At 38.1% G+C, this 26,939-nt stretch overlaps 1 protein-coding gene and 1 pseudogene across 1 annotated transcript; one reads left to right on the top strand and one right to left on the bottom strand.

The window, feature by feature from the left end:
• Window positions 1–9,025: 9,025 nt before the first annotated feature.
• LOC103122861 (olfactory receptor 52Z1P-like) lies at window positions 9,026–9,982 on the bottom strand. The gene has a single exon (XM_007533481.2). The coding sequence runs from the start codon at window positions 9,980–9,982 to the stop codon at window positions 9,026–9,028; it is 957 nt and encodes a 318-aa protein (XP_007533543.1).
• A 9,703-nt stretch (window positions 9,983–19,685) lies between these two features.
• On the top strand, window positions 19,686–20,541 carry LOC103122860 (olfactory receptor 51A4-like; annotated as a pseudogene).
• The last annotated feature ends 6,398 nt before the right edge of the window (window positions 20,542–26,939 follow it).

Raw genomic sequence — 26,939 nt, 5'->3', positions numbered from 1 at the left:
ATAAATTCAGTGAACTGGTGAAATAGCTCATTTGGCTAGTGCAATGCTTTTCCATGTGCATGACCCAGGTTCGAAACTAGTCCCCACCACATTGAAGGATGCTTCATTGTTGCAGTCTCTTTTAGCCCCCCAACTATCAGAAATTATATTCAATGACATATCTGTACAATGTTTTACAACTCCCTTTCTTTAATATTTTTTTCTACAACCACTATAAGCTTGTGAAACTGACTTCAGTTGAATGGTGGTCATTTGTATAAAGGAGAAAATCCATGTGTAGAATCAGAGTAATGTGCAATGTAAACATTTTTATCATAATATGATTATTTGAATTTGAGTAGATGTGTATCTAATCAATGTAGAAATACAGTTTCTTATTAATATCCTCAAAGTAATTTCTAGAGGATCAGTAGTCATCTTTATCTAATTTTACTGCTCTAAGCAATTCTTATATATTGCTTATTCAGAATTTCTACTATTCACTTTATCCACACAATTAGGTGATGGACTAAGCACCACAAGGATACTGAACTATTTGAATGATTTAAAATGTAGTGAAGCCAAAATAAACAATAAATAAATTCAAATTAATAGTTAGCCCTGCAGTCTATGAGCAGTAACTGACTAGAGATATATTTAAAAATAATAATTGCTGGAGTAGGAGGAAATTATTTTTAATGATTAATTTTTTTCATCCAAATGATGATATCTATAATAAGTGCCATTTGAAAACCTTTACTATGAATTCACGTCCTATACAAGGCCACTACTCTAAAAAATGCATGAATCTTTTTTCTTTCTTTGCTTTTTTTTTTTTTTTTTACCAGAGCACTGCTCAGCTCTGGCTTATGGCAGTGTGGGGGATTGAACCTGAGACTTGAGAGTCTCAGGCAAGAAAGTCTGTTTGCATAATCATTATGCTGTACCCCCACCCTTTTTCTTTTTAAGAATTTTTTTTTTTTATTAGTCAATGAGAAAGATAGGAGGAGAGAAAGAACCAGATAACACTTTTGCAAATGCACTATCTGGGATTGAACTTGGGACCTCATGCTTGCGAGTCTAATGTTTTATCCACTTTGCCACCTCATGGACCACTGTATCTTATTTCTCTCAAACAGCTTGATTATATGAGAAGATAATACAAAGTAAAATATACACAATGTAATATTTTGTGTAGGACTCCATTCACTTGAAACAATGCTTTTGAGATTTGTTCATGTTGCTGTCTGTGTCGATGGCTTCCTTAGTTGTTGAGACTTTTTCTACTGTGTCCACTTGATTGGCATTGTAAAATCTTAAGGCTTTGGTTTTAAATAAAACTATTATGAACTTTCACATGTTTTGCCTGTTAAAGTATTTCTCCTGATAAAGTAGTTTGTTCTTCATCTTTTTTTATCAAATAACAATTTTTCATTGCCTAATATCTCGGGAATGTCAATAATTCATGAAATACCACTTATCCTATGGCTTTGTCAATGTTTCCCTTTTATAAATAAAATTTTAAAAAAGAAATACATAAGTAGTTTGTTATATATGTGTATATATATATATATCATCCATCACAGCAAGAAAAATAATCATAATATTAAAACTTAGCTTGCATTTACCAGATTTTTAAAAAATTTATTTAAGAAAGGAGACATTAACAAAACCATAGAATAAGAGGAGTACAATTCTGCACAATTCCCATAACCCGATCTCCACATCCCACCCCCTCCCCTGATAGCCTTCCCACTCTCTATCTCTCTGAGAGTGTGGATCCAGGGTCGTTGTGGGTTGCAGAGGGTGGAAGGTCTGGCTTCTGTAATTGCCTCTCTCCCTAGTAGGGTGGGGCTCTGAGGAAGTGGCACTCCAGTACACACCAGACTTTGTTATATACAGTTAGTATAGGAAAACTCAGTAGTGACTTTTATTATATAACGCAAATCATAAGTCACAATAATTTGATTCTGTAAATAAGAAAACTGATGCACAGAGATTTTAAATAACTAGAAAATAATGATGGGATTTTTCCCCCCATAGAACTTTTATTTTTTCAAGAATTTATATACTTTTCATTGTATTTCTACTCATAGTTTAACTTTTTCTGTTGGTTGCGGTGTTTATTATATAAAACTTGTTTCTTGAGATGAAAATAGGTGTCTAATCAGTTACCATTTGAAACAATTATTAACCATTCTTTCCAGGGGTTGGGCACTGGCGCAGGGTATTAAGTGCAGGTGGTGCGAAGGATCCCTTTGAGCCCCTGGCTCCCCACCTCCGGGGGGGGGGTCGCTTCACAAGCGGTGAAGCAGGTCTGCAGGTGTTTGACTTTCTCTCCCCCTCTCTGTCTTCCCCTCTTCTCTTCGATTTCCTTTTGTCCTATTCAACAACAAGGACATCAATAACAACAATAATAATAACCACAGAACAATAAAACAACAAGTACAACAAAAGGAAATAAAAATTATGTCTCGGAAGTCGGGCTGTAGCGCAGCGGGTTAAACGCAGGTGGCGCAAAGCACAAGGACCGGCATAAGGATCCCGGTTCGAACTCGGCTCCCCACCTGCAGGGGAGTCACTTCACAGGCGGTGAGGCAGGTCTGCAGGTGTCTATCTCTCGCTCCTCCTCTGTCTTCCCCTCCTCTCTCCATTTCTCTCTGTCCTGTCCAACAACGACAACAGCAATAATAACTACAATAATAAAACAACAAGGGCAACAAAAAGGAATAAATAAATAAAATAAATATTTAAAAAATTATGTCTCCAGGAGCATTGGATTCGTGGTGCAGGCACTGAGACCTAGAGATAACTCTGGAGGCAAAATAAATAAATAAACCATTCTTTTATCAGCCAATGCTATTATGATATACAAGTATCGTTGCAGTGGGTTGTGTACTTCATATTTGTATAGTCAAGTGTGGAGAAATTTGTTTTTATTTATACGTTATTTATCTCTGTCAAAGATTTTGTCTGAAACTCCAAGCTTCCCTTTACAGATCAATTAATGTTTTCTACTATTTGAGATGTCTTTGCTGCATTGTAACAACCTATTTCTTTAACTTTACTTTTCTGTCAATTGGAGGTTGATATTCCTTGCTTGAATATGTCTGACCTTCATGGATATCTACCAAATCATTACCACCTCCACCTAAGTCCTTTACACTAGAAGCTCACTAGTCATTGAGGAATTGGAGAGAGAACTTCACAGGTCTCTTACATAAGTATGTAATAGTTGACTCTCTCCTACTTAATACATCTCATATTAACTCCTCATTCTTCTCCTCCTCCTTGTCTTTCTCCTTATTATTATTTTTTTTCTACCAGAGCACTGCACAGCTCTGGCTTATGGTGGTATGGGGTTTGAACTTGGGATTTTGTAAAATGAGGAATGGGAAAAGGGAGTGGGGATGGGGGAGGCAAGCCATAGCAACGGGTTTTGGAAGCAACCATGGGGGTCTCTTAGCAACCACTTGCAGGTTAGCCAAGGCTGCTCACATTCAAGCTAACTGGAAATGACTAAGATGATACTTTAGTAGCTTTCTCTTGTCTAATGAGAGTCTAATAAAAAGACAGAAAGGTTTTACAGATAAAACTAGTTCTGAGTAGCTCCATGCATCAGTTTTCAGTGTGTTGGCTAATCAGTTCCTGGCCAAAGGGCTAATATCAGGCCACAAAACAAGTAAACAAATATTGCATTGAATGTTTTTTCTTTTCTCTTCCTCTCCTTCTCCTTCTCCTTCTCCTTCTCCTTCTCCTTCTCCTTCTCCTTCTCCTCCTCCTCCTCTCCTTCTCTTTCTCCTTCTCCATATCCTCCTCCTCCTTCTCCTTCTCTTTCTCCTTCTCCATATCCTCCTCCTCCTTCTCCTTCTCTTTCTCCTTCTCCATGTCCTCCTCCTCCTCTTCCTTCTTCTCCTCCTCTTTCTTTTTCCTTTTTTGCCTCCAGGCTTATCACTGGGCCCCCTTGCCAGCATTAAGAATCCATCTTCCCGGAGGCCATCCCTCCCTCTTTTTTTTTTTTTTTTTTTGATAGGACAGAGAATCTGTGAGGGGCAACGGAGATAGAGAGAGACAGAGAAAGACATCTTCAGATCTGCCTGAAAGACACCTTCAGACCTGCCTCCCAGCTCTTGAAGCAGCTGGGGGCTTACACCAGGATCCTTGAGCATGACCTTGCAATTACTACTATGTGTGCTTAACCCGGTTTGCCACCAGGCCCCATTGAATAGTTTTCCTTCTTCTGACCAAGGTGGGAGTATCAGAACACAAAGACCTCTCAGTGATGCTGGGCTTTAAACTGTTCAGTAAATGCTGTGGTATTATTTCAAGGTGAAGATCTTCTGTATCTTGATTCAATCAGGGCGAGCTTGATTCTGTAATTCCTTCCAAAGGAATATATTTTGCTTAAGTATAGTGAACTGTTCAGCAAAAGTTGAGAACATAGTGGTTCTTGTATACAATGCATCCAAAACTTCAATTTGTTTCAACAGGCCCTCAGTTCTTGCCGTTCTAGTTTAAGATATAGAGAGTATCAAAGCCATTTCAGCTCTGACTATTGATGAACCAGGGATCCAACAAACCTGGGACTTATACTTGCAAGTCTTCTGTGTTATCTCTGTGTATCTTCCTCTCCTAATATAGTTGCAATTCCATAAAACACACATCTACAATAATTCCCATAAGGTTTTAGACCTATAAATAGTGAAGCAGAAAATCTAACTATGGGCGATATAACTCCAGAGACTATCCTCTTCATCAGAAGCCTACACAGTATCCTAAAACCTAAAATTAATATTTCCTGATTTTTGTAATACAAAATTATGGAACTCATTAATATTGCAAAGATTTTTCTAGTTTTATTTGTACTGTGATTACAGTTATTTCTAGACTCTTACACTAAGCAGTTCTTTCTCTAAAATATATTACCTCAGTTTCTCCCTGCTACTGTAATGTACACAGTCTCACTTTTAAGCATTGTGAATAATCATAGACCTAGAACATGTTGATAGAATCTTATTTTGCAGGAAAGGAAATGTTTCTGAGTCATCAAGGTCCTGCAAGAGTGTTTTACATAGATCCAGCAGATATAACTGTGATTTTTTTTTCTCCAACTTTACCATGAGATTTATGAACCTGGGTGTTACTAGATTTATTTTGGTAGGTCCTTTTCTGAGGTCTCATTGACTTGCTTATTCATTCACTGATTCATATGGATTTTCCTGTGACTCTGGCTACAGCATTATTTTACCCCTCAGCAAGACAACTGAACTGTTTTTATAAATCAGTAGCTAAAAGGCAATGGAGGTACAAGCCTGGCCTCATGAAGCTCTGGATTTGATTCCCAGAATCGCATATGCTAGAATGGAACCCTAACCTTTATCTCCCCCTCTGTCAACATTTGAATAAATCTCTTAGGCTGTGGGGATTTCACTATGGCAGAGTGTATGACTTACATGCGTGAATTCCCAGGTTCCATCCCTAGCATTGCATACTCCAAAGTTAAAGAGTGCTCAAATCTCTCTCCCTCTTCCAAAATACAAACTTTTAAATTTAATTTATCTTTAGTGGCCAAGGAGGTGGTTCAGTGGGCAGAGAATATACCTTGCAATTCTGAGGACCCAGGTTTGATATTCGGTACCACATATATCAGAGCAGTACTCTTACCTCGCTCCCTTTCTTGCCCTCCCCCTAAACAAACCAACAAACACAACATAAATCTTTAAAGAGTAAAAATGTGCCGTTGGATCTTACATCGGCATTCTTTAAGATTCTTGCTTCTGTGATGAGTGGTCTCTTCCATCATTAACTCTCCCATGATGGTTACAGTACACTTCCATTTTTTTTTTTTATTTTAGCTAGCTGTACATCATTTTATTTTCAGTTGTCTTTAGCCCCCCTACAAACCTGGAGTTTCTGAAAGATTCATTTTGGATTGTGTCAATTGAAACAAACAAACAAAATAGAGGGGCCAGGCAGTAGTCGCCCTGGTTAAGAGCACATAATACTAAGCCCAAGGATGGGCACAAGGATCCACTTTGATCCTCTGTTCCCCACCTGCAGCGAAGTTGCTTCAGAAGTAGTAAAGCAGGTCTGCAGGTGTTTATCTTTCTCCTTCTCTATCTTCCTCTACCCTCTCAATTTGTCTCTGTCCTATCCAACAAAATGGGGGAAAAATGCCTCCAGTGGTGACAAGTGTAGGCACCAAGCCCCAGAAACAACTCTGAGGGCAAAAAAAAATAAAAGAAAAGCAAAGAGAAACAACAGCAATGAAACACGCAGAAAGTTCACACTGCGCTAAATAATTATTCCTGGCAATGATTCATGCTTAACTCACATTGTTCAATCAATCATCCACAATAGTGCCATTTGTTATATTCTAGATTTGAGAGTAAAAAACAGACAGTGAAGACTTTTTTTTTTAACAGAACACTGCTCAGCTCTGGTTTATGGTGGTGTGGGGAATTGAACATTGGAGCCTTAGGCATGAGAGTCCATTTGCATAACCATTATCCTATCCACCCTCACCCACAATGAAGAGTCTTACTATGTGCCCTTAACCCAGTCCATTGAAGATACTTAACCTGCCTTTATTGTAACTTATTCTGAAATCATTGTACTTCATTGGTTTATTTACAATATATTATAATACATTCATCATGTGCTTTTATTTATTTATGATATAATAATGATTAACAAGATTAAGAGGGGTAATATTCCATACAATTCCCACCACCAGAGTTACTCATCCCATCCCCTCCATTGGGAATTTCCCTATTTTTTTTTTCCCTCTGCGAGTCTAGACCAAAGATCTTAATGAGGTACAGAAGATGGAAGGTCTGGCTTCTGTAATTGCTTCTCCACTGGACATGGGCATTAACAGGTCTATCCATCTATACCCTGCAGCTTATTCCAATCTTTCCCTAGTGGGGCAGGGCTCTGGGGAGGTGAAGTTCCAGGACACATTGGTGAGGTCCTCTGCCCAGGGAAGGCAGGTTGGTGTCATGGTAGCATCTGAAACTTGGTAGCTGAGAAGCGTTGAGATATAGAATAGAACAAATTGTTTAATAATCAGGAACCACAAGGTAGGATTATAGCAGATGAGATTTGGGGAAGAAACTATGTTCATGTTGGAAGAAACTATGAAGTCTACTTTAGGTATATTCCAAGAGTCCCATGACTTTACTAATTTTTGCCTAAGCCCCACAGAATATTGTTTGGAAAGATGGTCGGTCCAGGAGGTAGACCAGTTGACAGACAAAGCACTGGACTCTCAAGTATGAGGAAAGATGGTATCAGAGTGAGGATAGGACTAAAAAGCTGGATCAGGGCAGAGAGTAGCTCTCAAATATGGGATACATATATAAATATCATTAACTGTAACCCCCATTAGGAAAAGCTAAGGCCCCTGTCTATTCATATTTAGCATAGGAACCTATGTAACCCCTAGATCCCTGTAGGTCTGAGCTCTCATTCCAAGGTCATAGCGAGGAACATTCTAGGCTACACTCATTTCAGGACCGGTCTTTCTTGAATGGCAGAGTATGTTGACCTAGTTTCCCTTTGAATTGAGGGCCAGGTCCTGTAGATAATCTTGTGTTTTTATCAAGTGTTCGGTTTTTACCTTCATCATCAATGCTGTGAATATTAAACACATTCATGAATTATGAGCACATTGACAAGAAGTTCATAAACGTCCTTTAGTATTAATTATTCATTATTTAGATATTGAGGTTCTTTAACATTTTGTTTTTCTTTTATTTCCCCATGAATGCTTTCTAATATTTTTGGTTACATTAATAATTTCTGTTCCTTTTATTTATTTATTTTACCAGAACACTGCTCAGCACTGGTTTATGGTAGTATGGGGGATTGAACTTGGGACATTAGGCACAAGAGTCTCTTTGCATAACTATTATGCTATACTCCCCAATACCCTATAATTTCTGTTCTTAAGATGAAAAGGAAATCCACAGTGTTATCCTATAAGCACCAAGAAAACAACATCTACTTTGTATTCATTTGAAAAGCAGATATAAACTTTTGACCCATTCTTATGACTGAGTTATAGGAATACTAATGAATCTGAAATCTCTGTCCATCAGAATCATCCCCCTGCACTCCCTGAGAAATTAAATTGATGATCCAAAATTATCTAAAATTATTATATTTCATAATATCTAATATTATGCTTAGAGAAGAAGAAAGATAATACACCTACCTGAAATATAGATTTAATATTGGTGAGAAGTAGACTGACTACCCTACTGCTAAAAATAACAGCAATAGAAGGGTGGTGTAGATAGCATAATGGTTATGCCAAGAGACTCTCATGCCTGAGGCTCCGAAGATCCAGGTTCAATCCCTTCCACCACCATATGCCAGAGTTGAGCAATGCTCTGGTAAATAAATACATTAAATAAATAATAATAACAACAACAAGGACTATTCTTTAATTTTCAATGCATGCTGTGTACACGTTTGAGGAACTCCATGTAGAACATCTCAATTTATCCTTTTCACAGTTCTTTAAGAGAGATTATACAAAGATAAATGTGTGGCAACCCAGTTATTTACAAAGAACCAATGCTTGAATTTTAAAACTTGAATAGTTCAGTTCTCAACTATGAGAATCATGCTACTAAATATGTGATTGTTATCTTCTCTGTGTTACAGGGATAATGCTATAGAAAAATAGTTGAAGGCTTATTAGTTTGACTTGTTGCTTTACTGTACATAGTGGACTGGGTTTTTTAGTATGTTGATTTCTATTTCAGTATAAAATTAAACTTAGTTATTAAACTAGTATGTTTTAAGTCTATTCTAGTGGAACTTAATATCATGTAGAATCTATGGCATATTAATTCTGATATTGTCCTGAATAAGATCAGTAAAAAGAGTACAACTTCAACATGTTTTTATTTGTACAAAATGTACTACTGTCATCTGATAATGCCAGTACGATATATTATGGCCAATATAATTCTGGATATGATTCAACTAGTGACATAACAAAGGAAAAATGAAGACTCAAGCTGTTTAGCACACATCAGCAAAATCTCTTGTTCAAAGAAAAGACCTGGATAACTTTATCCTGGATTTGTTTAGTTTTAACTCCATAAATAATGGGATTGAGACAGGGTGGTACTACCACATACAGATTAGCGAGGAGGATGTGTACATGTAGTGGTATGCTGTGACCTCCAAATCGGTGAGCAAAGAATGAAAAAAAGGCGGGAGTATAGAACAGTAGTATGACACAGACATGGGAGCCACAAGTTCCCAGAGCTTTGAGCCGAGCATCTCTGGAAGGAATTCTAAACACAGTATAGAGTATAAGGCCATAGGATATGATAATAGTTAGCACATCCAAGCATGTGGACAACAGGGCTGCAATCACTCCATAGTAGATGTTGACTTTGATGCTATCACAGGCTAGTCTGGCAATGCCCATATGCTCACAGTATGAATGACGAATAATGTTCTTTCCACAGTAGGTAAGACGATAAACCAGAAAAATCAAGGGGAAGCAGATGAAGAAACTTCTAGTCACTGCTGCAATACCCATTTTTCCAATGACTGAAGGAGTTAGAATGGTAGTATACCTGAGTGGGTAGCAGATGGCTACATAGCGGTCAAATGCCATAGCCAGTAATATGGCAGACTCTGCTACAAAGATGAAGTGGAGAAAAAACATCTGAGATACACAGCTACCAAAAGAAATAACCCCTTCTTGGAACCAGAAGATCGCTAGCATCTTAGGTGTGGTGACTGTGGAGAGAGAGATATCTGCCAATGCCAGCATGGAGAGGAAAAGGTACATAGGTTCATGAAGACTTCGCTCAGTGAAGACCAGGTATACTAAGAGACTATTGCCTACAACACCAACTATATACATGGAACAGATGGGGATGGAAATCCACGTGTGTGCATTTTCAAGGCCTGGTATCCCAATCATTGTGTACCAGATGTCTCTAAGGTTAGTGTGGTTTGAGTAGGCTGTCATATTTTGCTTTGTCCTCCAAGACTGGGCCCTAGAATTTTAGAAAGGTAATACAGATGGAGAAAGAAATAAAAAAGAAAGAAAGAGAAAGAAAGAGTAGATGTTTGTTTTTAATTAGTTTACATGTAAAACTTAGCAATATTTCAAGAGGATACTGGTAATCATTAGTGATTCAGACATGATAAATGGTATCGGTTTCATTAACAAGACAATTGTCGTGGCTTATTCTGATAACATCACTGGTAATGTTAATTGTAATAATCATAACGGACATTTAAAGGGTTCATATGCTTGTACAGGCACTATGGTTATCACATCTCAATTTTTTTTTTACTAAGAATTATATATTAAATTATTTGTACACTCATAAGTGTTGTCTCTTTCTTGTGTGAAAATGTAATTTCTGGTGATTAATCTCACTTTTTCCTCAAACTCCATAAATAAATCAGACTACTGGTATGAACTTTGTTGAAGCCTGAGACCATAAAAAAAAAAAATCAGTGACAATCAAATGAAATTATCTGGAGAAAAGGCAAATAGAAGTCTTGATGGACACTTATTTACACAGTAAAATGTTAACTTAATATTGTGTATCATGGGATCATTTCCTCTGTTTGCATGTTTCTAATATGCATATACCTCAGTTAAACAAATGCTTTGTAAATCGAGTACTCATGATATAATTATGTCAAAAGTGCCCTCTCCTCTCCTGCACAGTATTCCTCCCTTCATGTTTTTCCTTATACTGCTTTTTCCCTTCTCATCTAGTCTTTCCAACTTGTGTTCAAACTGTTGCCTTTTCCTGCCCTCTTCTCTGCTCAAATTTGAATATCATTGTTAGAGAAGAAAAAATGCAGTTACAGATGATAAATTACAATAATGAGTTATTATAAATTATTCACATTTAAATTCTATCTACATAGAATACTATAATAAAGAATAACACAAATGTGAACTATAAATATTTCAAGGATCATAACCCTTGTGAAGTTCTTGAAAGACACAAATGAACACCTTTACATAAGAATAGGATGTGAATGTAGGGAGATTTCCAGTTACCTGCATGGTACAAAAGTAATCATTATTTTTAAATAAAGGGATTGGTTCAGAGATGCATAAAACTGTCATTAGATTTTTGTCAAAATGACTTTAGGAGAAGGGTTGTCTGGTGGCTCACCTGGTAGACCACACAAGGACCCAGGTTCCTGGCCCCTACTTGCAGGTGTTAAGCTTCAGGAGCTGCCTCTTGTCCAACAAGGGGGGTGAATTTGTCCTTTACCAAGAACAAACTTTTACTAAATGTTCTATTTTAAGTTTTATCCCCCCTTTTCCCAAGCACTCATTTCTTTTTCCCATTCTGTCAGACTCTCATTTTCATAAAATGTTATCATGTCTATATTCATTACAGCTCTATCCTGTCCCAAATAAACATATATCCCTCCAAATTAAACAAAATAGACTCTTAATAGTACAGTTCATTGTACTTGTGAAAGTTTCCCAAATAAATAGATATCTTCTCCAGATAAATAAACATCCCCTTTACCCTCCCCTGAAAATACTTCTGATATTCTAGCTCTTTTTTTTTTTTGTGACAGTGTCTTCCATACTCACTGCACTTAGCTCTTAGGTTTTACTTCCTTTTATGTTTTAGAAAAATAAGTCAAAGTTCTTCTGCCCAAAGATTCTACTAATAGATTTTTCACACCAGAATGTTAAGTATAATGAAAACCACACAGAAGCCTGTGAAACAGACTGAAACTTTTCCAGTGCAGTCTTACCCTTTATAGAATAAGGGACCAACTGTATCACTGGGCAACAACATTACAGAAGCTTTTGTTTCCCCCATGGAGTCTCACTTTAGACCATCCTAACTTTCACATTCTGAATTGATTTCTCATCATAGAGACTGACTATCTTGAGGGTGATAAGCCCCCCTTTTATAAATACTTTATTGACTCAGAAAAAGCATGATCTGACCAGACAGACAAGTCTTAAGATAAATTAGGCAGCTACGTAATTTCATAGGCAGGCAGGGTACATACTTCTACCCTTGACTTGGTTCTGTTTAAGTCGTGGCACTCGGCAGATGCTTTAACACTGGCATATATAGAATTAAAAAAAAAAAGTCCGAGTTACTTTTCTCTGTGCCAGGATTGTATCTGACCTAAAACCTAGAACTTCTAAGCCCAACAGTAAATTACCGTCTAATGCGGAATACCAGGTACTTGTTACCTTCTCTATTCCATGAATGTAGACTCACAGAGGCCTAGTAATTATACTTGTCTCTTCTTGGTCTGTGCCCCAACTCTGACTTACATTCTGGCTTTATAACTTTCTCTGTTCCAAAGAGACCAAAGTCCCAGGAAAATTGGGAGTATAAATTGGTCCAACCTCTTCAGAGAACTCTCAGAAGGCCAGAAATAGATCTACTCTATAACCCGGTAATTCCTCTCCTGGGGATATATCCTAAGGGATCAAACATGCTCATTCAAAAAGATCTGTGCATACCTATGTTCATAGCAGCACAACATGTAATAGCCAAAACCTAGAAGCAACCTCGGTGTCAAACAATAGATAAGTGGCTAAGAAAATTGTGATATATATATATATATATATATATATATATATATATCCTCAACTTGATCCAAGCTTGAAGGAATTGCGTTTATTATTATTATTATTATCTTTATTTATTTATTGGGTAGGGATAGTCAGAAATTGAGAAGGAAGGGGGTGCTAGAGAGGGAAAGAGACAAAGAGAAACCTGCAACACTGCTTCACCATTTGTAAAACTTTCCCCCTGAAGGTGGGGAATGGGGGCTCATACCTTATATGGGGGCTTCTCACACATTATAACATGGGCTCAACTAGGTGAGCCACCACCCAGCCCTTGAAGGAATCATGTTAAGTGAAATAACCCAGAAAAAGATCTTCACGTGATGACCTCACTCATGCACAGAAATTGAGAAATAAAAACAGAAAGGGGAAACAAAAAGCAGAACTTAGACTAGATTTTTTTTGTGTGTGTATTGCATCAAAGGAAAGGACTTATGGGCAGGGGTGAGGGGTGTCCAGGTGCTGGCGCACCATGGTAGAGGAAGACCTAAGCTGAAGTTGAGAGTGTTTTGCAGAAAACTGAGAAATTTTACACATGTGTCAAAAACTGCATTTACTGTAAACCATTAATGCCCCCCTCAGCAAACAAAAAAGGGGGAGGTAAAAAAGAAAATAGAAGCAAAGCAAAAAAAAAGAAGAGGAACAGACTAGATGTGGTAGCAATGTTTGTTAAACATTCCCACCTAAAACAAAGCTTTCTAGCCCTAATCTCAACTCTGACTACATCTTCTCATATAATATTTTTAGTGCAGCACCATATTAGTTATCAAGCTCAAGCAAAAGCTACTAATGGCATGGGCCCCTAGGAACACACCTAAAATAGATTTTCTAGCTTTTCTCTATCCTATTCTTGTCTGCTCTATTCCTACTTTTTGGTTTCTATTTAATAAATATTTTGTCCTTCTTTATATCTTACCATCTTTTAGCCACCAAGTTGCAGATGCCACTATGAGTCCATGCTGATATCTCTGGGCAGATGACCTTACCTCTCCAGAGCCCTACCCTTCTAGGGAAAGATAGAAACAGGCTAAGGGTATAGATAAACCTGCCAATATCCATGTCCAGAAAAGAAACAATTACGGAAGCCAGAACTCTCACCTTCTGCACTCCATAAAGGATTTTCATTCATACTCCCAGAGGGGGATAAATGTTAGGAGAAGATGACCAGAGGGCTTTGAAATCCAATTCCATCAGGACTCTGAGAGAGAAGAGGAAAAAAGGAAGGACATACAGCAATAGCATCCTGAATAGTAGTATCCCTGAATCTGAAAGGAAGAAAAGGATATACCATAGTAAAAATGAGCAAGAATGTATAAATATGGACATAGAAATAATAGTCAACCCATATCTGGTACCTTGGGAGAAACAGTACAGTCTTTAATAGAGGTAATGGGGACACAGAACTCTGGTGGTGGAAACAGTGTGGAATTATTCCCTTGTTATTTGAAATTTTTGTAAATCAATATTAAATAACTATTAAAAATAAAACTATACCAGAGTGAGGGAAATGGATGAATACTTTAGTTTGTTTATTAAATAAATGTTATTATAATTGCTAGAAAAAGTATGATTTACTATTCAAGGACATAAGAAACCATACAAAGAAATGGAATATGTCCTCACGCTCATGGATCTTGTGAATTAATATCATAAAAAAATGACTGTTCTTCCCAGAGCCATATATAAACTTAATTCAATCCCCATCAAGGTCTCACCAAATTTCTTATTTATTTATTTATTTATTTATTTATTTTATTTTATTTAAGAAAGGAGACATTAACAAAACCATAGAATAAGAGGGGTACAATTCTGCACAATTCCCATAACCCAATCTCCATATCCCACTCCCTCCCCTGATAGCCTTCCCATTCTCTATCTCTCTGGGAGTATGAATCCAGGGTCGTTGTGGGTTGCAGAGGGTGGAAGGTCTGGCTTCTGTAATTGCTTCCCCACTGAACATGGGTGTTGACTGGTTGATCCATACTCCCAGTCTGCCTCTCCTCTTTCCCTAGTAGGGTGGGGCTCTGAGGAAGAGCTCCAATACACATTGATGGGGTTGTCTGTCCAGGGAAGTCTGGTCAGCATCTTGCTGGCATCCGGAACCCAGTAAAGTCCCCAAACCTAGATATGGTCTAGGTCCCCTGAGAGAGAGCATAGGTTCACACGTGCCCATAAACTAGGATAAAAATATATACCTGAAAGCAGAAGTACACAAGAGCATGCAGGGAATACCCCCCCAACACTTTATCTGCACTATTCCAATCTTTTGGACCAAATTTCTTTAAGAGAATAGAACAGCAAAACTACAAACGTTTATCTGGAATTAGAAAATACATAGAATTGTCCATCTTGATTGGAAAAAAAAAAAAAGAACAAGACAGGAGGCATCATGCTTCCAGATCTCAAACTATATAGTAAAACAGTGTATATTTTTAATAACTAGGTCTGAAGTGGAAAAGAAAAAAAAGAAAGAAAATGCTAGGGTGAAGAATTAACTAATCAAACTGTAGGAAGGAGAGAAGCCCCAGATAATAGGAAGCTTTGAGAAAGGTCCCCCAACCCCTGAGTGGCTTTTCCTGTCCTAACAGGTCATAAAACTTCTAATATCTGAAGCTAAACTTCCCCCAGACACAGCTGTGCAGGAAAAGATAATAGTAACTAAGACAACCACACCCTGGGCAATGGCTCCAAGACCCACACCCTTAATCTGTGGCTTCTGCTTCTATGATGAGGCTTTCTGCTCTCAGCCTTACAGCCTCCTATATGAGTTGTACCTTCCCTTTGTTCTGGGCCCAGAATTCTTAAAAAGCACAAGCTCTTCCTGTGACTCATTAACGTTAATAAAGTTCCTCCTTGTAGAGTCCACTGGCTGACAAGAACTATTTTTGAATGATTTTTCAACCCCTCACAGAGTCACATTCCCCACCCCCCTCCTCTTCCCTGTCCCCATCCAGTACAGGCTGTTTGCTCTGGTTGACAAACTCTCAAAGTCTATAAAGCCATTTCCTGGTTGGTTTTGCCCTGAGGCATTGTCACTCACCTTGGAATTAAGGCACTTGTCTCTCCCTTTGTTTGCAATACAACTGTCTTTAGATTTGTGCTTCCAAATTCAAGTATACTAAAGAAATCTGTTTTTGTTTTTCCTACCAGAAATTACACTGAGATCTTTGTAGCCATTTTCATAAATTCAATAAAAAAATTTTAAAAAAAGTAACTGAGTTGGACATGGGAGAGAGCATAAAGGTGATGCAAAAGACTTTCCTGCCTGAGGCTCTGAGGTGCCAGGTTCCATCCCCAGCACCAATATAAACCAAAGATAAGCAGTGTTCTGGTCTCTCACTCTTTCTCTGTCTCAGTGTATCTTCCCATCTGTCTCTCTCTCATTAAAATGAAATAAATAAAATATTAAATGTATGTATATATTTGTAACTCAATCAGCCAGGAATTCTACTTTATAAAATTTAACAGTACGCGAGTATACTCTGCGACACACAGCTATTTTTTTTTTAATTTCTGTATTGGGGAATTAATGTTTTACATTCAACAGTAAATACAATAGTCTGTACATGCATAACATTTCTCAGTTTTCCATCTAGCAATACAATCCCCACAAGGTCCTCCCTCTGTCATCCTTTTTGGATCTGTATTCTCCTCCCCACCCACCCATCCCAGTCTTTTACTTTGGTGCAATACACCAATTCCAGTTCAGGTTCTACTTGTGTTTTCTCTTCTGATCTTTTTTTTCAACTTCTGCCTGAGAGTGAGATCATCCCATATTCATCCTTCTGTTTCTGACTTCTTTCACTTAACATGAATTTTTCAAGGTCCATTCAAGATCGGCTGAAAATGGTAAAGTCACCATTTTTTATAGCTGAGGAGTATTCCATTGTGTATATAAACCACAACTTGCTCAGCCACTCATCTGTTGTTGGAAACTTGGGTTGCTTCCAGGTTTTGGTTATTACAAATTGTGTTGCTAAGAACATATGATATTTTTAAAAAATCACCTTGTAATCATATACAAATCAATTGCATTATAAAAGTAAAAGTTTTCTACAGACAGTGTAAGTTAGCAGTTTTGAAATGAAATGGAATAAAATATTACAACCATAAGGAGAGAAGGATCAACATCACATGATCTCATTCACAGGAGGGATAAAAAGTAAAAAAAAAAAAAGTCAGTAAGGGGAAACACAAGGTGAAACTTGAACTGACTACGCCATATTGCGCCAAAGCCAATGACTCTGGGAAAGGAGAGAAAAGGGTAAGTTGGGGCTCTGCTGTGTGATGGGGGAGGGGGACCTGGGTAGTAGGGGGACAGCGTCTTGCAGACACCTAGAGAACTATCATAGGGAGATGAAGAGTTGTAGCTATGTTCGAACAACTCTACTGTAAACCATCAACCCCATCCCCCTAGTCAAGTAGAGCAAAAAAAAGATGGCATGCAACCGCTTTAAAGGAATGGAATTGAGAGAAAATTAAACATTTTAATGAGGCCACACTTACTTAGTATGCTATATGTTTCTCTCTCTCTCAAACAAAATGGCAGCACTGTAATGTTACAGAACAAAATAATCGTGATGATTTCTTACGACGTTACTAACAAGAAACATCTTACAACTTCAGTTTCAAAATTCAGTTTATCAGAAGGAAAGTAGAGAATTATGTTGCATGATTCAGCTTAACCATCATCCTAGTAAATTCTGTATACTTAATGGTCACTTGTCAGGAAAGCTCACTTCAATCAAGGAACTCATCAGTTGCATAATAATATATACTTGTATATATTTCTAAAATCACTGATTATGTTTGGATGTATTATATATTATAAATATCTGGAATGTCCAGAAAATTAAACTTTGCATGGCCACATTCCCTTGGTCTGTTTTTTAAAATATTTACTATTTATTTATTCCCTTTTGTTGCCCTTGTTGTTTTATTGTTGTAGTTATTACTGTTATTGTTACTGATGACATCATTGTTAAATAGGACAGAAAGAAATGGAGAGAAGACGGGAAGACAGAGGGGGGAGAGAAAGAGAGACACCTGTAGACCTGCTTCACAGCTTGTGAAGCGACCCCCACTGCAGGTGGAGAGCTGAGGGCTCCAGAGGCCTTAGGCTGGTCCTCCTGCGCTTAATCCGCTGTGCTAATGCCTGACTCCGTGTTGGTCTATTTTTGTATATTTCATGTTTCATGTAAATCACTATCTCAGGGGAATATGTTGACAAAACCCCTCTGGAGCTTTCATCTAAGATACACTATTTTTTTTTCAATAAATAATTCTGCTAGAAGGCATATATTTCTGTCAGAGGTTTCTCTGACCTCATAAGGAGCCATATGTTCTTTGTCTATGCTGAGGAAGTGAGACTGAAAGAGAAAAATTCTGCTCCTGAGCTCCCCGAATTCATTCACAGGATGGCTATTTTATGGTGAGAGGAATGGACAGTTCAGAAAATAACCTAGCAATTTATTTTCTTTAAAAGAAAAGAGAGATGGCACCAAGGTTAGGAGTTGTTTCACAGAAGTTTTCTGTGGGTAGAGAACAAATTCTGGGAATTTGGTATCCTCAAAAAGAGGACAGAAGTGAACAGTGAAATAGGTAGGTATTCAGAAATCTAATTGAAGAACCACAAAGAGTGTTATGAAGTTCAAAGAGGGCATTCATATTATGAAATTGAAAGAGTGATGATTTGTTTTGGACTGCATAACGAATAACTGCATAATTGAATAATGTTGGTGTTTTCACAGGCATTTGAAAATAATTTCAAAGTGGGGCATATTGTTCATTTATTTTTTTGGGGGGTAGAGACAGAAAACTAGAGAAAGGAAAGAGGATATAGGCTATAGAGAGAAAGACAGAAAGACACACACCTGCAGCACTGCTTCACTGTTCATGAAGCTGTCCGCCTGCGGGGGGGGGGTGTCAGGGGCTTAAGTTTACCTGTAGCATGTGTGCTCAGCCAGGTACTCCTGCATCTGACCCCTTCAAACTTGGGCTTATTTAGTTGGTTATATTAGATCCCTTGTCTCTGAAAATATCATTCTGGCGAGATATTTTCACAGACAAGATATTTAAAATAACCAACTGAATATGCCCCACTTTGTCCCTATACGGCAGCCTCTTCCTTTCCCTTGTAGCCTGCAGTATGTCTTCCTTGTCCTTACTTTTAGAAAGTGTTACTGTTAATGTGTCTTGACATTGACTGATGGGATTTTGGCTTCTATTCACTTCCTTCTACATCTAGATTTTGACCATTGCTCAGGTCTAAAAACTTTCCTGCAATCATTTCTTTGAATATGCTCTGTGGTCCTCTCTCATCATCCTCAGGCACCCCGATGATTTCATATTTTTACATTTTTTTCAGAAAGATGCAATTTAATTAAGGATTTTGAGGTGGGGTAATAGTTCTAGATTATGTGAGTGGATCTAGTGTAATCAGAAGCACAGTATAAGGCAGAGATGAGGAAAGTCAGTGATATATGTTCAAAACATGCCATTGGTTTTTACTGGCTTTGAAGATAGAACAAGGGACATACTTCAATAAATAAGAGCAATCTTGAGAATATGGAGAAAGAGGGAGAGATATAGCCTCCCCTAGAACTTCCAGTAAGAAGACAAATTTATTAGAAAACTTGACTTAATCTTTGTGACCAATCTTACATGCTCACCTTCATAACTATAGAATAATAATTATGTAGGGAGTTGGGCGGTAGAGTAGCATGTTAAGCACACGTGGCACAAAGCACAAGGACCAGTATAAGGATCCCGGTTTGAGCCCCCGGCTCCCCATCTGCAGGTGAGTCGCTTCACAAGTGGTGAAGCAGGCCTGCAGGTGTCTCTCTTCTCTCCCCCTCTCTGTCTTCCCCTCCTCTCTCCATTTCTCTCTGTCTTATCCAACAACGACAACAACAATAATAACTACAACAATAAAACATCAAGGGCAACAAAGGAAATAAGTAAATAAATAAATAAATCTTTAAAAAAAAATAGTAAATATGTGATGTTTTTTAAACCTAAAATGTACATCTATTTTTCTTTCAGTAGGAACATTTGAACCTGATCTGGGTGGATCCCAAGAAATATCATTATGGCTCTTTTAAACAGTAGTTGGTTCCAACCATCCACACTTCTTCTAACAGGCATTCCTGGACTAGAGGACGTACACATATGGATCTCTGTTCCAGTTTGTGTCATGTATATGATTGCACTCCTAGGGAACTGCACTATCCTCTTTGTTATCAGAATCACTTCCAGCCTCCATGAACCTCAATATATCTTCCTTTCTATGCTGGCAGCCACAGATGTGGGTCTGTCTTTATCGACTCTACCAACAGTATTCAATGTTTTCCTCCTGAATCACAGGAAGATTGAGTTCCATTCTTGCCTAACACAGATGTTCTTCATTCATACCTTCTCCTCTATGGAGTCAGCTATCCTGTTGGCCATGGCCTTTGACAGATTCGTAGCTATCCGCAACCCACTGCACTACACAGTAGTCTTAACCTCTCCCAGGATTACTGGGATGGGAGTTGCAGCTGTCATTAGAAGTGTGATTTTGATGGCACCCTTGCCTATCCTGCTCAAGAGATTGTCTTTCTGCAAGGGTGTTACTCTGTCGCATTGCTACTGCTACCATCCTGACGTTATGAAGCTGGCCTGTGGGCCTGTCAGAGTCAACATCATCTATGGCTTATCCCTTGTTGTTTGCTCCTTTGGGGTTGACTCTGTATTCATTGTAATTTCATACATCCTGATTTTGAAGACAGTACTGGGGATTGCCTCAGAAGATGGTCAGCTTAAGGCACTGAATACATGTGTTTCTCACATTTTCACTGTCTGCATCTTTTATGTGCCACTTATCGTGCTGGCTCTAATTCACAGGTTTGGTAGATTCACATCTCCACTTCTCCATGTCACTATGGCTAATCTCTTTCTCTTTCTGACCCCAGTTCTTAACCCTTTGGTGTATAGCTTAAATAACAAACAAATAAGGTCTGCACTTCACAAGATCTTCAAGGGCAAGAGAAACTTACTCATCTGATCAAGTATGAGCTGCTTCTCTCTATCACTTTAATCTTCCCTTTTCATTTTTCATTTCCCTCTTAGAAATATAACTCAAAGTATGGCTTTGTGAAAATCGTTTTTTTTTTTTTATTATTAACCAAGATGATGGATGATTTATTTGTTGTCTTTATCTAATTTAGCCTTCACAGTGTTGGGTGAAGGATCTTACTGAAATAATTTTATGTTAATTAAATAGTTGAGTAAGTAATAAAAAATAAGTGACTTACAATTCACTACATATTAAACTCACATATTTGGAAAAATTTTCTGTTCTCTTATTCATGTCTTTCTCTTCAGCCTGGACTTGAAATAACTGTTGTCACTTCTCTTCAAATTGAATGATTTAATACATATTTTACACACTTGCTCAAAATACTTCATATAGCTTCAAGCTTTTACCAGTTGTTTGGCTTTGAATTTCAATACTTATCTTAAACAAAATTTCAACTGTAAATGTTCCCAATATTAGAATTCATACTACCCTTTTCTCCTCAATTGGCCTCATCCATAATTATATAATACAGAACAACTCCACTTACTTCTTGTCTACAAGTTGGTTGCTATATGTTTAATCATTGGTAAATACTTTGTTCACTTCAGTGATCTACTTTAATAAATTAACATTCATGAATGTAAGTTGTTAAAATTGAGAACTACTTGCATTCATGTATAATCAAGGTTAGTGGCCCTTTACTTCTGAACAATCAGAAGTCCTGTTTGCTGGCTTTGCCATTGCATGTTTAGTACTGTATAAAGTATCTGTAGTTCTGTGTGCAATGAACACATAGGATGGATTCTTAAATATGTAGCTAACAAATAATGTAACTGAAAAAGTGTGTTGAGGTTGTCTAGATTTCAGGAAGCAGAGTTTCATTCAAGTCTCAGGGTTGAGAAATAAACTTCATTACACCATTGGTAGTGAGAGTGAAGACAGGATATGGAGTGGCAGACAACTGGCATACATCTCACAGTGAAGTTCTGCTAAACTGTCTCTGTCAAATTTGTCCAGCAGAATCTTTTTTTCAGGATGTCGTTACTTAATCTCCCACATGGACTCACCCTCCCTGTATTCATTGGGTATGTGTGCATACCCATGTTATGTGACATATACATATCTTTTATTTTTAAATTATCTCTTTTTTTTTCTTCCAGGGTTATTGCTGGGCTCGGTGCCTGCACCATGAATCCACAGCTCCTGGAGGCCATTTTTCCCTCTTTTTGTTGCCCTTGTTGCCGTAGCCTCATTGTGGTTATTATTATTACCATTGTTGATGCTGTTCGTTGTTGGATAGGACAGAGAGAAATGGAGAGAGGAGGGAAAGACAGAGAGTAGGAGAGAAAGATAGACACCTGCAGACCTGCTTCACCACCTGTGAAGCGACTCCCCTGCAGGTGGGGAGCCAGAGGCTCGAACCGGGATCCTTACACCGGTCCTTGCACTTTGCACCACGTGCACTTAACCCACTGCGCTACCACCTGACCCCCTTAAATTATCTTTTATTTTTTGGATAAAGACAGCCAGAAATTGAGAGGGAAATTGAGAGGGGAGACAGAGAAAGAGAAATAAGAGATACTTGCAGGACTGCTTCACCACTATCGAAGCTTTCCCCCTACAGGTAGGGACCAGGGGCTTGAACCTGAGTCCTTGTGCATTGCAACATGTATGCTCAACCAGATGCATTACCACCCAGCCCCTGTGAAGTATAAACATCTTAAGGGTATATATAAACATAAACATTTTAAGGGTATATGTAAATATCTTGAGAATATGTATCATTAAATGATCTCTCAAAGTAGATAGACCACACTTTATCAGCTATGTCCTCTTCAATTCCATGGATTATATCAGATTCTATTTTTATTCTGCAAATACTAGCCCTCCTTACCCCAAGGATGTAGGCATAATTTGGGGATATCAGATAAGTGCAAACTTAATGTAAGCCTAAAAGACTTGTTGACTACTGTCTGTGTTTACCGTCTGATGGTAAAAACATGACTGGGGACTGGAGACAGAACTACAGATGACAAAGAATTGCTGACACACCTAGTAGAATATATAACTGATAGTAATTTTTTGAAAATAGTTCAGCACAGGAATATCAGGTATTATGGTTCAGAATTCTATCAGGAAATCAAGGGTTCTCCAAAATAACATGGCTAATATGTTCTGAGTATCAATTTGTACATTAAAATATAACTATGATAACAGAAAATCCAGTTATTGGACAAGCTCAGTTAGAAGAAAAAAAGAATTTGGAACAGATGAACTTGAGAAATGTCATCATAACACAGACACATCTAGAAGACCAATCTGAAACACTATGGTGCTTGCTTCAAGAATTTTCCTTGTAACGTCAGTCAGAGACGGGGCAGCAGGTCTTCTGGGCAGAGCCCTGGAGGCAGCTGTGAAAATCTGGAGAAAACTTTGGAGACTATTAAAACTGGTACTAGAAAGTGTGTCAAACTGGCCCAGTACAGATCCTGTATTTATGTAGATTCAGAGGTAAATCATTTGAGATATCTAAACAAGGAGCCATATTCATCCTTGACTGTTGTCAATCCATTTTAGTCATATCAATTACTCGTGAAGTCATGATCCCTGTAGTATTGATACATTTACAGTCTATATCCATTTACTTGTTGTAGGCTCTGCTGTTATTGCACCAATACTGAAACTCTTTAATTTATCCAAAGCAAAAAACAAACAAAAAACTCATCAGCATGCTTTAAATTTCCTATCAAAACTCGTCAGAATGGACAAATTCTCCAACTGAGTTTGTCTGAAATGTGTGACAGTGTTTTTGTTAAAAAACAAAATGTAGGGACCAGGTGGTGGCACACCTGGTTGAGCACACATGTTACAGTGCATGAGGATCCAGGTTCGAGCCCTGGTCCCCACCTGCAGGAGGAAGGCTTCATAAGTGGTGAAGCTGGGTTACAGGTCTCTCTCTCTCTCTCCCTCCCTCCCCCTTGCTTCTTGATTTATGGCTGTCTCTATAATAAATAAATATATAAAGATAATAAAGAAAAAATGTAACCTAAAATAATAAATTTTACCTTATTGTTCTTCTCTACAAACAACGCAAACACACACTCACAGGCATAAGCACACACTCAGACATAACTCTAAATCTTCCTATGAATCTAGATGTTTGCATTTTCCTGTTAACAAGAGTAGTTTACCTAAAAAAAGATTGTCTCGGGAGATGATACTTTGTTTTTTTATGTCTAACATTCTGACATGATTTTTATTCTCTGAGGGCTTCAATAATCTCTTAAAACATCAGAAGACCTGTCCAATCCTCAAAGGAATTGTAAGAGACACCCAATCTTTTAGCTGCCTTTCTGTTTTTGAAACTGGAGCGTGAATAAATCTTCCCAGTGTTATGCATGACCATCAAAGATGTTACTGTCTTTCCTAGATGCCTTGGCTGAAAAATAAACAAAACATTTTTGACTGAAAGAGGTAAGTTATAGCTTACATCTTGGGGAAAATCATAGAAAATGGGTATGTGCTAAAAAGCAAACACAGACCTTGGTGACAAGAATGGTGAAAAATAAATAACTATTTTTAAAGACTCTGAGTGGTTGTTTTTAAGGCAACAAAACGATGAGGTTGCTTACTCTCTTTTTTTATTGTCTATTTTTGACTTTATTATGTATTTCATCCCTTATCCTGAACTACTTCTCTGAAAATGGATATACTTTCTAATATTTTCTTCCTCTTTAACATCTCCATTTTCAAGTATTCTCCATCATTAACTTTGTTTTTCTCAGACATTTTAATCTCTCAACTCGTTAATCCCTCACTTAACAAGATCTGAGTTGAGCTATTTTACTTAATCATCTAAGTATTAAATGTCACACAAATCACACAAATTCTTTGCAGCGTTAGATTTTATTCCTTTCCCCACCGCCACCCCCCCACCCCTTGGATTATCTCTGGGGCACAGTGCCAGCACTATGAATCCACTGCTCTTGATGGCCATTTTTTTTCCATTTTTCAATTTTTTTTATTGGGTAGGACAGAGATAAATTGATAAAGGAGAGGGAGATAGAGAAGGAGAGAGAGCAATAGACACCTACAGATCTGCTTCATTGCTTGTGCAGTTGGGGAGCTGGGGCACAAACTTGGATCCTTGATCAAGTCTTTGCGCATAGTACTTTGTGAGCTTAACCCAGTGTGCCACTACCCTGTCCACCTAGATTTTATCCCTTTATGAAAGCATAGCTACTGGAAAAAAAAATTAAAAACTTCTACTCTTATGTGTATTTTTAGGATTGATCAAATAGTCAAAGGAGCATCAAAGGACTTAGCAAAAGAAAAATAAAACAGTTTAATAACACGGGGGAGACATAACAATGCATAAACAGATCTCGTTATCAATCAGGGGGATAGGGATTTAAATCCTGAAGACTGAGTTAACATATCTGGCACCTGAGGAGAGGGGAGAGTAAAGGCATATTAGAAGTGACTTTGCAAATAGCAGGATTTTTTTTTATCTGATAAGGTGAAAGACAATGACTTAGGAAAAGGTGACAGTTCACCTCTTCCTTTTGAGAAAAAAAAACAAAAGGATTAAAGCAAAGACTACTCTAGTTGCTAGAACCTTCTCTGTTTTCAGCTTAAGCTAGTCTGCATAGCTATATGGAGAAGAATGAGTCTAGCAACGATGATGTGGCCTGATTTGAGCACTTTCATTGATGTATCTGAAGGGGATTCATAGATGAAACTTACTGAGTTTTACTCTTCTCCATGCCTGATCTGTGCAGTTTTCTCCCCTCCCTCCCTCCTTTCCTTCTATCCTTCCTTCTTTCCTTCCTTTCTTTTCTCCTTCCTTCTGTTCTTTGTTTTGTTTTTCTTTCTGTGTCATTACCAGAAGTCCACTGCTCTGGGTCAACTTTTTGATGTGTAATCCTAGAGAGATAGAGCTCAAGAGAGAAAGGCACCCCAGCACCGAAACTTTCCCAAGTGTAGTGTGGGCCTGGGAGAGAGAAAGATAGAACCTGCAGACCTGCTTCACCACACATAAAGCATCCTTCACCCCCTGCAGGTGGGAAGTAGGGGCTCAAACCCAGGTCACTGTGCATGGCCACTTTAGTGCCTAACCAGATGGGCTACCACTTGGCCCCAATAACTTTCTTCCTATAATCACAGGAATGTCTATTTTATTTATCCTCAAAAGTAATGAGAACACATTCTTGCTTAGGAGATATATATATTTAGTGACTATATTCATTATAGTACACATTTTTGTTAGATAATTCTACACAGCAATTTTGGTGAGAAATAACCTGATTTTATATTGAAATACTTTAATTTTTTTATATTTATTTATTTTCTCTTTTGATGTCCTTGTTGTTTTTCATTGTTGTTGTAGTTATCATTGCTGTTGTTATTGGTGTCGTCGTTGTTACACAGGACAGAGAGAAACAGAGAGAGGAGGAGAAGACAGAGAGGGGGAGAGAAAGATAGACACCTGCAGACCTGCTTCACTGCCTGTGAAGGGATTCCCCTGCAGGTGGGGAGCCAGGGGCTGGAACCGGTATCCTTACACCAGTCCTTGTGCTTTGTACCATGTGTGCTTAACCCGCTGCTCTACTGCCCGACTCCCTGAAATACATTTTTTTTTTAACCAAAGTTCTGTGAAAATGTTCTCATGAGTATGTTTATGGCTGGAATGTGTACAGGAAGTCTGATACTTTGGATGCAAATTTGAGAAAGTATTTAGCCCTATTGTATCTTTTGTCAACTAATGTCTATCCTTCCCATAGTCTTGCATTTATTTAGTCGATATTTTACATCTCATATAACTATTCTTGTATTCTCTTAGCCATACTTTTTTGGATCATTGTAAGCAAGTGTTGATCCTGCTTGAGCAATGTAAAAACATATGAAGTAGAAGAGCCAGATGGGTTGAGCCCAAATGAGTGAGCACTTTGCCACATGCAAGGACCCAGGCTCAAGTCCCCTGTGCCTACTGAGAGCGGGGGTCCTTCATGAGCAGTGAAGCAGTGCCACCGCCTCGCTATCTCCTTTCCCTTCTCTATTTCTATTTGTCTTATTAAAAGAAAAATAAGTGTACATGTGTTCTGTCTCTTGGGTCCTGGTTCATGTCTAAGTGTTGGGGCTTTGTTAGGAAGTGTACTACCCTAAATGGAATTAAGGAGTCCTATGAGCTAGAGTAATGGAGCTAAAGAGTTGGCATTGTTGGTCTGTCCTCTGTGGACACAGTCTGAAGTGAAACGTGTAGAGGTGGTACTGGTTGCACTGACT

The sequence above is a fragment of the Erinaceus europaeus genome, chromosome 17 (genome assembly GCF_950295315.1).
Source record: "Erinaceus europaeus chromosome 17, mEriEur2.1, whole genome shotgun sequence".
NCBI lineage: Eukaryota > Metazoa > Chordata > Mammalia > Eulipotyphla > Erinaceidae > Erinaceus > Erinaceus europaeus.
Note: the sequence above shows the minus strand (reverse complement) of the source record. Positions and strands in the feature narration are given on the sequence as shown.